General features: G+C 44.0%; 1 protein-coding gene across 4 annotated transcripts in view; it reads left to right on the top strand.

The window, feature by feature from the left end:
• The window catches only part of ATF3 (activating transcription factor 3), a 36,884-nt gene extending 32,192 nt beyond the window's left edge, over nt 1-4,692 (top strand). For 3 of the 4 annotated variants that reach the window (XM_081186128.1, XM_081186129.1, XM_081186127.1), the window contains exon 4: nt 80-4,692. In XM_081186128.1, coding sequence (XP_081042254.1) covers nt 80-277 — 198 coding nt within the window. In that variant the 3' untranslated portion in view covers nt 278-4,692. The remainder of the gene's footprint in view (nt 1-79) is intronic. The other variant, XR_014005784.1, reaches the window with a different exon arrangement.
• The last annotated feature ends 10,335 nt before the right edge of the window (nt 4,693-15,027 follow it).

Below are 15,027 nucleotides of genomic sequence, written 5' to 3'. Positions count from 1 at the left end.
GAGGTGTGCATTTGTGTGTTTAAAAGAAGATTGCTTCAGAACTTCCGCTTTTATATTTACCCTCTTTTCCTGTGGCTAGGAATCGGAGAAGCTGGAAACCATCAATGCAGAACTGAAGGCTCAGATTGAGGAGCTGAAGAACGAGAAGCAGCATTTGATCTACATGCTTAATCTGCACAGGCCCACCTGCATCGTCCGGGCCCAGAACGGGAGGACGCCGGAGGATGAAAGGAACCTCTTCATTCAGCAGATAAAAGAAGGAACCTTGCAAGGCTAAGTGACAATCCCAGGTGCCATTAGGGCATGCCTCTGACACCAAAAAATTAAACCCTAGCACATCACCCCAAGCCAGAAGCCATAAGAGAAGGTATCTTGGTATTTGTGGTCTCCCATTAGTCGAGAGAAGGCAGAGGAGATGACCTTGCTAAGAAGAAAAGACTTGCGCTAGCTTAGCTGTGATTCAGGTTTTAGTATCTGCCATATCTGCTGTTCCTAGAAGCCGTACAGCTACAGACTTGCTAAACCCCTGATGTCATGTGGTACTTGCACTTGAGCAGAACACTAGGACTCGCCGTAATGCACATCTAATGGACAGCCAAGCTGAATGGACCCTCCCCATCTGTCCTCGATTGGGGTAGGAAGCGTTAGATAGCGTGGGCTGTTCGTTTTGTTTGTTTCTTTTGCTTTGTACTTTCAAAAGAAAGAGGTTGGCAACTTCCAGAATGCTGCTTTCAATTCCGAAAGGCATTGCGATATAACGGGAATTACTGTGTTTCTATATCCTAGTGCAATGTTTTTTAAACTGAGCTTTACGCTCTCTTTGTATTGTTGTTTTCACGGAAGCCTTTCTGTGGGTTTTTTGATGACTCACATTGGGGGTGATTTGTGGGTGATATGACAGGCATCAGCTTCTGTAAAAAAAGATAGAAAAAAAGTCTGAATGTATCAAGCTGGAACATTACCCCTTCCCTTGGCTTGTTTGAAGACAGGGGAATTCCCCTTTGAGAATCCACTTTATGAGTCACATCATGTACAGTATTTGGAAGGACTTCATAACATACAAAACAGTGACACGATCGACATAGATGTTAAATTAATCCTCCTCTCTTGATTTGTGGGCCTCATGAATCCAGAACTTGCAAATCTTTCCTGGGCACCACCTTTCTTTTCCCCAGAGCAAGAAATTCTGGTGGTTCTCAAGTTGCACAAAGGAATGATTGTGGGTGCATTAACTGCATGTATTTGCAAAACTGCCCCATGACAATTACAGCTGTGCTAGGAAAAGAGACTTAAAAGTAGCCAAGTAGGTCTGTCAACAGCTGAATAGCAGGCTTGGAGGTGCAGCTTCCCCTGTCGTTGTGCAGACAGCTTGTGGTTAGAATGTTGGTCCATATTGATATCTGAAGCTTACTGGGTGACCTTGAACCTGTTGCTGTCTCTCAACCCCACAGCACCTTGCATGGATAGTAGAACTTGCACCTATATAAGTATGATCGTTAAAGTTCTCAAGCAGAGCAATCCAGTGTTGGAACAGACAAAGCTGCTCTACAGACTCTGCTACTTGTCATCCTTGTTTAAGAATGAGTCGGATGTGGGACTTGCATACATTCAAAGCATGTGCTCTGCAACTTGAGTTGTGGTCCATCCTTTGTTCCCTGTAAGGCTTTTTGCATAGATTACTCATCTGGTTGTCATACCATTTACACAGAATGGTACTCTGGGTATCTGGGGTAGAAACCCCAAGTCTAGTGTGAGCAATGCTCAAGGACCCTGTACTCATGCTATTAACTCCAACAGTGCAGATTGTTTTGGTAGCTGGGGGAGTTAATTTCAGGTGCCCCTTCCTATTCAATAAGCCATTTGTCACCTGTTGGCATTTCTCACCCCTCCTTCTGTGAGGATCTCTGGACTCCTTAGTCACCTTTTATTTATCACTGATATGCCTAAGTAGTGCACAGATTGTGAGGTAGAGCAAATAACATAAGCTGAAAAAATGGAGGCAATTTGCTGTGCTTTTATTTCTAAATCCCTTCCCCCTTGTGTTTAATATCATAATCATGAATTTTTGTGCTTCAGTACTGCTGAATTTTCAAATGCTGAAATTTTTTTATTTCCAATTTTGGGAGCTGGGGCAGGGGGAAACTGAGTTTATTTTCAAAACTCCATTTGTTTTAGTTAAACTCGTAACTTTTTACTATAATAACAAACACCTTACCAAAGCAAAGCAAAACAAAAAAAAAGAGCTCACTTCACCCTCTGAGACAAACCCCACTCAGTATTCAAACCCTGAGTTTAGGAACCTGAGTCACAAGAATAGGAATTTTAATTTTGCAAATCAGATTTCTGTATGCAGATTTGGGTGAAAAATCCTTATTTTTGCCCAAACACTTTGCAGTTCTGTTATGAAGTATTATTTCTATTTTTAATCTGCTGGGATCTAAATTTAATTATGTAATCAATGCAGTAGACAAAGGCGTTTGCAGGATAAAATCTTTCATCCACCATTGTCCAGTGTTAAAACACACCCACATAAACATCTTACCTCAGAACAATAGTTTTCAAAGGCTATAATCCTATATAGTACACACTTAGCTGGGAGGAAGGCTCATTGAATGCAATGGGACTTCCGAGTAGAGACATGCATAAGTTTTTACCGTCAATCTGTGGCTGGTATACTTGAGCCTGCTGCCTGTTTTATCTCTCTGTTTTTTACATTCTGCAACAGAAGTACTTAATACACTTTCAGCAATTTGGATATATTATAATGTCCAATGTTGTGTTTCAAATGTATATTTCATGTAACAAAAAATGGAAGGAAGCGGGCCAAATTCTGTCTCATCAGAGTGTGATTTTTCTTCCTGCAGAGTAAATTCACTTTGCTGTTTGTGAGCTTTTCCTCAAGTCATGTTGGACAGCAGGAACACCCCCACACACAAGGCCTCTGCGTTGACCGTGCAATGTACTGGGTTGGGGAGGGGGATGTGGGAAGAGGGAGGGAGGGGGGAAGAGAGTTTATTTACTATGTTAACTATGTGCAATTCTGCTATCAAGAACCTTATTGGGGGGGAAATTGATTGGGTTCCTGTAATTATGAATATATGTTCTAGACAGTACTCAGCCATCTTCAATATCTAATGTTGTTGCTCCCTAAAAGTGATACGGTGCTGTTGATTGTGAGATATTGCAGGCCAGATCCAAAGAACGAAGAAAACTATGGCTGCGTTCACACTCCCATTTCCTGTGTGTGCTTAGTGCTGGGTTTTTAATCCATGTTCACACAGCATTATCCCAAATCCACATGTCCCCTGCACTTTTTTGTGAAATGCTGCCGTCTGATGCATTGTTGCTCAAACCAGCTTCACACCAAGTGGAGTCCTTAAGGCTTTCTGAATTTGTCTCTGGCCAAGGGGTGAACACCTTTGCATGGGGTAAAGGCACCCCCACCATAACCAACCCCTGGCATGTACACAAACAGAAACAATGAAGCCGTGCTGATGTGAACAGCTGGGGGTAGGGTGGTCGTGGGGAGAGTGCTGGAAAGACATCACTGCAGTCTTAGGTAGCAATGTGAATGCACCCTCTAACAGTCAGGCTGTCACACTGTTTTCCTGCTCTGCAAGCAAAAGAGCATATTTGGATCTGGTTTTGCTTTGCTCACGGTATGCTCTAGTGCTGGGATGGGGATCTTGTGGCCCTCCAGATGTTGTCACAATTCCTACCAGCTCCCTGGCCAGTTCAGCCAATGCTCAGGGATGCTGTGAGTTAATCCCTAGGGAGGCACAGGTTCCCTATCCCTTCTGTAGCAACTAGACCTTCTATGTACAAATGCACTTTTCATACATGGAAGGGCTTCTTGGGATCTACACCCTAGGCTAGTATGAGGAGCTGCCAACATTAGCCAGAGACGGTCCCTGCCCATCACCTGTGCTGTATCAAAGGACCCCTGCTTTGTCTATGTATTTAACGTGTTTCCAAAAGCAATTCAGAAAATGATAATAAAAGAATGGACTCTGTTGCATGTATGATGTTCTCATACATAGAGTCTTTGTTAACTCTCAACGCAGAATTAATGTTTTCCCTTTTGAGAGGTGTTTTAATATTGCGGTTCTACAGCCTATTTAAAATGACGCAGGCGTCTTGCTGCTGCTGCTGCTGCTTCGGTTGAAACACAAATGACTTTAGCGAGCATGCCAAATGTTTACAACGGCACTGCTACTTTTTCAAAGATAATCTTGGTTCAGCTGTGGCTGCTTCCTCGTGTGTGGTTGTGTGTGTGTGGTTGCGTATGTGGGTAAGTGTGCAGTGCACATACCTCAAGATTATACCAATAGTATACATCCTATATATCTGTTTGCATTGCTTGAGAGTTGCATTGCTGGACTTCTGGGGGACTCTGGCACTCTGACAGCACTGTGGCAGGAAGGAGTTCAGCTGCCTAAACATTGCCTGTCTGCAGTGGCAGCCAGCAGCAGTAGCTGAGCTCCTTCCTGTTCTTCAGGGCACAGGCAAACTCCTTCCAGGCCAGGTTGGATGCTGGCTTCCAAGCCAAGTGGGAGAACTGTTGAATGAAAGAACTGCATGGATTTATGTATCTGTTTTATTCTGAACATTTAATAATGCAGTAGAAGCAATTTGTTTTCTATTAAGTTTTATGTTTTGATACTTTAATAAAAAAAAAGACTAATACATGTGTGTTTTTTGTTCCTGTGTGACTTACTTCACCTTATTTGAAGGACTGATGCTCACTCAACCCCCACCCCCCCCCCCAAAAACACCTCCCCAGGTAGTGTTCTTAAATGTGTCCTAACTACAGTAGGCTGCCTGGTCTCCGTATTCACTGCATGACCCTCAACCCCATGCCATTGCAAGTGCCAATATCATGTCATCAGTTCCCTCTGAATTACTGCCATTGTCCCTTTCCTGATCTGCTGTTGCTTTCACCTGCCATATTGCTGCAAGGTGTTCCGTATACCTGAACCAAACAAGCCATCTGCCCAACTACCCTGGGTTTGTACTTACAAAGTCCGTAGAATCCTAGCATCCATTTGCAATTTGTTCTGCTCTGCTGGAGATTGGGGCTCTCTGGAGAAATCAGAAGCATTACCAAAGCTGCTTCAGGCAAGGCAAGGCCAGTATCAAAACCTGGTCAGGGGAGATATCTTAATCATGAGGGAGGTTTTCTCAGGGTGAGTCTCAAACACTCCACTCCAGGTGTGCTGACCCTTGCGATTTCCCCCAAATGCGGGAAACTTGACGCCATGCTGGCTGAGTTTTGGAAAATGTTGTCTTAGCACAGGACCAGAGTCATCTGAAGGCTTAAGAAGCCTGGGAAGGCCCTTCCTAGCAGCTCTCATCTGCAATCTTTAAAAGGTTCATCTGGAGCAAGAAACGCCTGGAAATGGCTACCATTTGACAGCATTACCCAGGCACCCCGACTGCCTTCAGCCTGGTGACTTCGTCCACTAACTTCAGCCTGCCAGCTTCCACAGATTTCATCTATTCATGAATATCCATCAGTTCACATTCATACCCCCCCCTATATTTGCCTTGATCACATTTTAAACCTCCTATTCATTCATACAAGCACAGAGCAGCCAACATCCACAAAGAACACTGTTAGGAGTGAACCAACAATAGATCACATGGGGTAAGTGAAGTTGACTACTGATTAGAATAAACAAGGTCTACTCAGGAGTGCCAGGCCTAATGAGCAAGACAACTCTTCTCTGTAGGTCTTGCCCCTCTGAGGCAGTTGTGGAGACTGAAGGCCTTTCCCACAGCTGCCTAAGTCTTCTCATCTCCTGGGTCCTTCTCAAGGAATATGAGACTGTCCTGACGCACCAGTAGACCTGGGGAATGAAAACTACCTGCTTGCTCAGCATAACAGCATACAGCAGAACCTCAGGTTACAAACTTAATTCATTCCAGAAGTCCCTTCTTAACCCGAAGCGTTCTTAACCCGAGGCGCACATTCCCTACATAGGCCTCCCACGGCCCAGGAAGCAGATTGCGTTCGTATCCCAGGGCAAAGTTTGCAACCTGGAACACATACTTCTGGGTTTGTGGAGTTCGTAACCCAAAGCATTTGTAAGCAGGACTGTTCATAACCTGAGGTACCACTGTACTGACCTTGGCCTAGTACAGCTGAAGGAGGTTCTCTATCCCCATTGTTCAGCCCAGACACTGAAGTCCAGCTCTGAGGGCCTTCTGGTGGTTCCCTGACTGAGATGTGAGGTTACAGGGAACCAGGCAGAAGGTCTTCTTGGTAGTGGCGCCCACCCTATGGAACGCCCTCCCATCAGTTGTCAAGGAGATAAACAACTATCTGACTTTTAGAAGACATCTGAAGGCAACCCTGTTTAGGGAAGTTTTTAATGTTTCATGTTTTATCGTGTTTTTAATATTCTGTGGGGAGCCACCCAGAATGGCTGGGGAAACCCAGCCAGATGGGCAGGGTATAAATTATTATTATTATTATTACTACTACTACTACTACTACTACTATTACTATTTGCAAGGCTGTATCAGCCACCACAGACCAAACACCACTGACAGACTCTTCATATTCTTATCATCTGAAACATGACATTTTCCCCCTCTGTGGAGATAAGCGGTTCTCACATTCAGCTGAGTCATCAAGGTTGAGTAAGCAAGTGATGAGACATGAAGATGACTATAGTTGTGTGAACCAGCTCTAAGGATCCAATCCTGAGTCCAGTTAGGTTGCTAAAATCCCACTGAAGCCCTCATGATACAGGATTGGACTCTTAACAGTGCATCCTATACATGCATGCAATAGAAGTAAGCCCCATTGAGTTCATTTTTGGTACATCCAACCTGGCAATACTTAACTTCCTGTCGGTGCTGTGTCTCTAGAAGATCTTGAATTTATAGGAGCAGCTGAAAGACCTTTTATGCTAAAGTAAGTTCATTTGTGCCTGCAGAATCACATCAAAGTAGTTGGTGTATGAATCATTCCTGAGTGGTTAAACGCAAAGTATTCTGGCTACTGTTAAGAGAAGAGGAAATAAGGGTGCTGGGGAAACCAAAGGTCTGTGAGAAGGAAATTTTGCCTGAACAGGGCCCAGTTAATTGTATTAGGTCATTCTGGTAACACCAAGGTTACCATGGCAATATCCTATATAGGAAGATAGATTACCCTAAGTTTATGGGGGGAGGGAGAGAAGAATGCAATTCTGTTTCTCTGACTCACACTAATAAAAACCCACATCTGTGGAATAAAACAGGACATGTGGTCCGAATGATGTCAAATTAGATGAAAGTTCAATATCTGTAAATTAAAAAAGTTGGGGGGGGGGAGGGATGAATTTTGATTCATAATACTCAAGGGACAAATGTTCTTTGCAATTAACACAGAATTGTTGCTAGAGACATGACACTTTTAAGAGGGCTAAACCTGCACGAACTATCCATTCAAGATGTTAGATCATTTCAGAAGAATCGCCCCAGCATTGGAAGCCATTGGTTTTCAGAGGAAAACAGTGAAAGAAAGTGGTGTGCCTTCTAGCCCTACAGTGTAGGCTAAGAAAGTGAACAGACTTCTGATGGTGTGTGTGGGTGTGGGTGTACACATATATACACACATACCTTGATGATGATGATGATTTAATAAATTCGTATACCACCCTATACCTGTAGATCTCAGGGAAATTCACAGAATTCCATAAGCAAGGAACTTTTGATTAAAATGTTGCTATTGAAGGAGACACTAGAGTAGGGGATGGTGAACCTGTGCCTCCCCCAAAGATGGTTGGGATGTCGTATCCCATCATCCGTGACCATTGGGCAAGCTAGCCAGGGCTGATCGAGACCAACACTATCTGCAGGACTGCCGGTTGCCCATCTACCCGTGTAGGAGAAGAAGAGGAAGGAAGCAAAAGGAAAGGATACGGAATGATGAATGTGAGAAAACGCAGTTATAATATTTGAACAGACTTCTGGGAGAAAAGATGAAGTGGCTTCTTTGCAGGATGAGAGAGAAGACGCCGCATACATATTCACAGGACGCAGTTAAGCAGCATAGAGAGGAAATGGAATAGTTTTGGCCACTGAGACATCAGAGATGGAGCTAGTGACAGAGCTAGCATGAACTGGCATGGAAACATTCAGAATACAATAAGCATCTAAATCAAGCCTCTTCGCTACTGCCTATGTACAACTGCATTATCTGGCAGGCCGACAAAGTAATTTCAGTTATACAGAGTGTATCTGCAGCTCTACAGTTACGCAAGATGAATCAGCTTGCCTCACACGGCAGCCGATTTTGGGAGTCACGAATGGGCAACAAATGGTTAGTTACTTAATTTATTTATTATTGTAGTATATACAATGCGAGAGGGGACACAGGCACCTCTGACTCTGAGACTTCCTGCCTCTGCTGGTCAAGAAATAAGTTGAATGGCCTTTCTTACTCCACCTCAATAAAGGTCCCTTGCAAAAAGTCCCTTGCCCACTGTCCCTCCCTGCCACAACTGCTCCTGTCAGCTCTCAATTGTGTCACAATGCCCCCACTGCTCTCTGCACTGCAGACCAGTGTGGGGATGTGCGTATGGTGCGGTGCAGTTTTGTGTGGCCAGGCATGCAAAAGATCACCCTGAACGCCAGTTGACCAGATGAAAAGTGCAACCATCTCCTTTTCCAGAGTGGTAATCAGCATCCAAACAAACTCCACAATCTGGACGGCTTTGGGGAAACGGAGGATCACATGGCAATGTGGACATGTGCGTGCACATGCCTAAACACGTGTGTCTTCTGTTGCTGCCTCACCAAGCAGAAATTTGAAGGGAAAACATGGTTCTTGTTCTCCAGACCCTCAGGCACTTCATCTATTCAAGTTCATCCCATCTGTTCACAATTTAGCATGTGGACTGAGCAAATACCACTAGAGGACAGTGTGAGTCAAAATATGTTGTTCCCTGACACAGTTGCTGCCTACCTGAAATCCTACCGGTTTCATCTTTCGCACAGCAAAAGACTAGCAGCCATTTGTGTTCCCAGGAAAGGCAGCCCTATAACGATTTGGACTCTTTGTTTCTTTATTTGGCTACCTAGTGATGCTATATATGCACATATTGTTGTTGGCATCTGTCTGCCTCGAGAGACAATGGAGTGTGCCTCTGGGGGTGAAGTCAAACTGGTGCATTAGCAGCACTGAATGGACCTCCCGTGGGGCGCAAGCCTGGGCAGTGTGTATGGGGGACCTGGGCTGCTCAAATGACAAGACCCCCCTCTCAGCCTCGCTGATGTGGTCCAAAGGAAAGCAGAGCAATATATCTGGCACCAGCTTAGCTGCAGGAGTTGCTGGAAAGAGGCATACAAGGCACCGTCCAACCGTCTTAGGGACTCCACTCTGAATTTGTGTAGGGTTTACTTCTTAGCCTATTCTTCTCCTGAAGATGTCCCACAAGGCAGTGGAGGTTTAGGATCAGAGCTTTCCCTTTCCTATATGTGCTACCTTCCCAGGTTGACAAGCTCCATCTGCCCCTCACATCCCTCTACAGCACAAGCAGAAACCGCCTTCTTGACCGTTAGACCCACTAATGGTCTTGTCTGCTCAATCTGCCAGAGCCTGTCTTCTCATGCAAGACAAATCCCCAACTCACCCATCAGCTACCCTCACCTGGTTTAGCTGGCCAGTTGAAGCCATCCCTGGGGTGTGGCTGCTGTCACATGCTGACAGCTGCTAGGAGCCACAGGTGAGATATGAGTGCAGTGTGAGGACCAATGTTGGGCAAACTACCCCAGAAGGAGCAGCATGTGTCCCCCACCAGAGGCACTTTGCTATATGAAATAGACAGGTCCCCACCTCTATGAGTGCACATTCCACATTTTGGCTGTTGTGAGCCAGTGAGAGCCCATGTGGTATAGTGGTTGGAGTACCGTACTAGGGCCTGGCAGAATGGGCTTCAAATCCCCACTCAGCCATGAAGCTCCCTGGGTGATCTTGGGCCAGTCACTGCCTAACCTACCTCACAGAGTTGTTGTGGGTATTAAATGAGGAAGGGGACAACCAGGTATCCCACCTTGAGCTCCTAAAATAAAAAAGGTGGACTCTAAATGCAAACAACAACACTCCTTTAAAAAACTGTGGGGAACATCAGGCCTATGAGATGAATATAGCCCTCTAGGTCTTCCCATCTGGCCCTTAGGAGGATCTCTGCAGGCCACACCCCTTCCAGAAGCTACACCCCTCACCAGCCATACTTGACAACCTTAAATCATTTGTCCCTGAGCTGTGGTAACTCTTCTTGCTTTCCTGTGTGGGTGGGTGGTGTAGAAATCTCTGGCTTTTTCATGACATGAAGATAATGTATTGTACAAAGGTAAGAGTTGCCCCACTTGCATTTTGCACCTGGTCCCACCTGCTGCTAGAATGCGGCCCCTGGAAAGTTACCCATGAAGGAATGTGGCCCATGGACTGAAAAAGGTCCTTCACCCCTGCAACAGGAGGTGGGAAAGTATGAGAAAGACAAAGGTCACTAAGGGGCAAATGTCATTTCACAGACATCCTCAAATACATGGGACATAACCTGCGTAATGAACACTGTGGCATCGTGTTCTATTTTTGCATATTATTTATTTCTCTTTTTAATGTCTTTGTTATAAGTGCATTTTAATATGGTGGCGAACTGCCTTAATCTTCATTGAACAAAAGGTGGCATATAAACAATTCAGAGAATATATATATATATATATATCACTGCAGTGTTTATTTTACAAAGGCTGTCACAGTCACTTGCAGAATATTGACATATTTTAAACATTAAAAAAAAACTGTTTAAAACACCCTGTTTTGCTTACTCATTTTTTAAAAATAAATTTTATTAGGGTTTTTTCTTTAAAAAATTAACAAATTTACTTCACATACAATATATCAGTCACTTATATTTTCCATTTTGACTTCCCACCCCTCCTGGGCTAATGCTTTGACTCTTATCCTTAACTGCTTCATTATACCTGTTACTCAACCCCCTAAGGCCATCTTAACATCATTTCATGTTTTTCCTGTCATTTCTCTTATTCATCTTAAGCAACCTTGAAAAATCCAGACTAGATGCGGACGTGATGCTCGCCATCTGTATGAGACAGTCTGTGTGCATACATCCAGTAATGCCAACTCATGGATGTGGAAATCACATGACACTTGTGAAAATCTACAGGAGGCTGCCGATGGCAAGAGCTATGTCTCCTGGCGGTGGGGGAGAGAGGTGGGGAAACTGCTACAATTTCCCAGCAACCAAATGTTACAATACGTCTGCGCTGCAAGGGGCAGTGGTGGAAATGTGGATTTTCTACAACAGAAGTATGGTCTCAGTGAGAAATGCTTTGTCGTGGAAAGGGGCATCTCATCAATGACAAATGAGTTGGAACATCACATTTGTTGCACAACAACATGCTTGTCTGGAAAAGCCAAAGGGGAATCCTTGAGCTTATCTGAATTCAGTGCTTCCCCCCAAACTTTCCATTATATTTCTGAAATGCACATATTTGCATTGATGGAGGTGAGGTCTGGGGGCATGGTAATTTTTACAATTGATGGCACAAGGGTTGGGCAAGATGAAATTAGAGTAGGGATGAGGAAGCTTCAGCCATCCAGATGTTGTTGAATTCCAGTGCCATCCCTGTGGCTTATACAGTGATGTAGCATGGGTTGCCAGTGTCCGGGGCTGCTTGGAGGGGGTGGGAGGGCCAGAGGGAAACAGATGGAATACTCATGCACCTTGAAGTGTCTAATGGCATCCATGTCACTCAGGAGATCGCAGCCACAGAAATAAGAAGAGTTGTTCCATTGTCCTTAGAGGTCACTTCCTGGTTCACACAGAGAAGCTGTTTTCATTGGAGCCCAGGAAGAGAAGTTCGCAGCTGTATTGAGGCAGCACTGGGCGTTGAAATTTTGCATCCCCTTAACAATTTTGCACCCGGGGCAACTGCCTCTGTGCCGCCACCACTGCCCACGCTATGTCACTGAGTGGTTTATTTCAATGCTGTTTCTTTCTCCTTCAGTTTTCAAAGCACTTGGTGAAGAAGATGGGGGGAGCTCTTACCTGAAAATTAAGTTACTTCCAAGTATCAGACAAATGGCTACTGAAATAGGATTCTGAGAAATCAGCATTATCTCTTTCATCTACACTAGTGGTGAACCCAGGAAATCAGTGGTTGAAAATTTACCACTTCCAACAAAGAAACTTCGTGACCAAGTGTTTAGCTATTACTAAGTGACACTAACAGGTAAAGGTAGCTTTGCTCACAGAGATCCTAAGTTGAACACAGTGTAGTGTGTGCAAATGTGCACTATGGTGGTTAGAGGAAGCTTCTACAGAAAGAATGTACATTGAAATTCATGTTGCAGTGGGCAGGTTCATTCATGGTGTGGGAGCTTGGATTTAGGCAAGCACAATTCCCATTAGAGCAAAAATTTGTTTTAGAATACTGTTTCCTTATCTCAATCACTGGTTTTCTGCGGCAAGGTTGTGGGATGTAATCCACTGGGAGCAGTCAAATACAACATTCCTTGTTTTCCTAGAGCGGACATGCAAGGGAATGTTTGGTCCAGCCAGTTGAAACTTCCTGTTCTTCCTGGCCCGGAGCATCCTTCCTTGCATGTGACTAGTGGGTGGGCGTGACTTTTCCAGACCTGGTAAAAGGACAAAGCATGCTGCCACTCTCTCTTCCATCTTCCTTTCATCCTGCGAACTTCCCGGACTGCTAACTGCAGTCATTAGGTCAACCCACATATTGGGTATAAACCTGTTTGTATATGCATGTAACTTTAAGCCTTAAGCCTTCCTTCAGGGATCACACTGTGCTCTGCCTGATCGTGAGTAAAATTTCTTTTCATTGCTTATGAATAAGATTGCGGTGTCTTTATTCTTTTAGGAGGGATTCAAGGGGTCTTACCAGAAAAAATATTAAAACACATTTCAATCTGAACAAGCCAGATTGAATTGAGTACACGAGTTTGCAACTAGTTTTCTGCAGTGTGTGAGAAGGGGAATGTAAACTCTGCTAAGTAAAGGAACTTGGTAGTGCAAGTTAGGAAGGATATTAATAAACAATATATACTCTCCTGCCATCCTGAACATTCCCACAAAAGAATTTCAGAAATAGACTGGAAAGAGAAGTTGCTGAATTACAACTTATTACCAAACTTAAAACCATGGAGAGACCTGGTCTGAACAGAGACATTGGATTCTTATCTCATTATACATGATAAAGCTATTTTTGGCCATCTCATCCCTTGCTTTTTCCTGTAAGACCAATTGCAGTCATTGACAGTCGCCAACTGGTTTACTACACCTATCAGCCAATCACCCATTCCCACCACCCTTCCGAGTAATACCCCTCCCCACCCTCTCACTATATATAAGGGTCTGGTGACTTCTGTTTCAGTGTATCTGAAGAAGTGTGCATGCACACGAAAGCTCATGCCAATAACAAACTTAGTTGGTCTCCAAGGTGCTACTGGAAGGAATTTTTCTTATTTTATTCCCACAAAAGTCACTTCCAGTTTGAGTGTTCAAACATTTGGGTTGAACTACTCAATATTATCAATTCATAGCTTTTGGAAAAGTTTTCACATACCTGTTTTCATGTAAGAATGTTTCACTTGCATTGCATCATGATGAGCTGCTAGCAGTTTTAGGTGTAACAGTAGCAACAGTAGTAATTATACTAAATATTAATATTACTAATGATTTATTTTTAGTGTTTCATAAAATGGTTTTCTGTGCCTGGTTTGATTACAAGAATTGAAGGTGTCTGGCTTCACAGTTACTATTCAAATGCAGGTATAAGTGAACATACATGTTTGCTTCATGAAATCAGGGATCACAGGTAGTTATTGCAAATTGCTTTAAACTGTTTTGAATATTGTGTTTCAATGTTGTGACCTGTTCTGGGACCTCAGAGTGAAGGGCAGGTAATTGATTGATTGATTGATTGATTGATTGATAAGCTGAGTGCACTGCAAATTTTGGATTAGACAACAGAACTGCCACATCAGGTGTGGGAAGTGGTGGAACTGCAATTTGTTCTGATTTGTTTGCAGGGAGGCTATACGACATTGAGTAACCATCCTGATTTGCCTGCTCAGAGGTTATATACATCAATCTTTGCTTTATCCTGTTTTCATAATACATAAGGAGAATGCGAAGAGCAATGCATTGTTTCAGTTCAACACATCAAGCAGAGGTTTTCAACCTTTTTGAGTCCACAGCTCCCTTGACCAACTACATTCTTTCTGCAGCACTCCTGTGGGGCTCAGGAGCCCAGTTATGTCACCCCTTGCCTGCAGAGCCGGCAGCCCCTTTTCGAACACCCTCCCTTGTGGAGTGTTCCCTCAGTCTCTCTTCCTCTCCTCTCTTCTAGCCAGCCCCAAAGGCACCATTCTCCAGGGGAGCTTGTAGTCAGCCATAAAAGCCTTTGGGAGGCAGAGACAGAAGAGGGCATCAGAGGAGGGAGGGAAGGAAAGAGGGACAGAGGCCAGTGTTGCCTGTGGCACCCCTGACCATCATTCAAGGCACCCCAAGGTGCCACGGCACACTGGTTGAAAACCACTGCTCTAGAGGAAAGCTCGTGGGAAGCTGGTGTTGAGGTCCCAGTTTCACTAGTTCTTGACCATAAGGTGAACATGTCCTACAGTCCTCCAAAATCAACTTCCATGTTTGTCTTGCTGTTTGTACTTGCTTTGTCAATCTTTCTATTACAGCATATTGCACCAAGAAAACGTTCCATTCTTGAAATGATACTCCATCTTCTGCTTTCCAATTTCTTGCTATTACCTGTCTCACTGCAGCCAATAGTATTGGTAACATCTCTTTATATTTCACAACTGAATTTTGCTCATCAAATGTACTTAACCATGCCAGTGTTAGGGAAGGATCGATGTGGGGCTTAGTTTTAAACTCTGACAGGTGTTTGATTTTAAGTTTTGTGGTTGTCTATATTTTTCTGAAACCAGACCCCAAGCCTAACCTCCTTCCAAAAGGTAGTATTGTATATCAGACA

The sequence above is a fragment of the Podarcis bocagei genome, assembly GCF_964188305.1.
Source record: "Podarcis bocagei genome assembly, chromosome: 3".
In the NCBI taxonomy this organism is placed as follows: domain Eukaryota; kingdom Metazoa; phylum Chordata; class Lepidosauria; order Squamata; family Lacertidae; genus Podarcis; species Podarcis bocagei.
The sequence above is the reverse complement of the archived record's forward strand: the minus strand, read 5'-3'. Positions and strand labels throughout refer to the sequence as shown.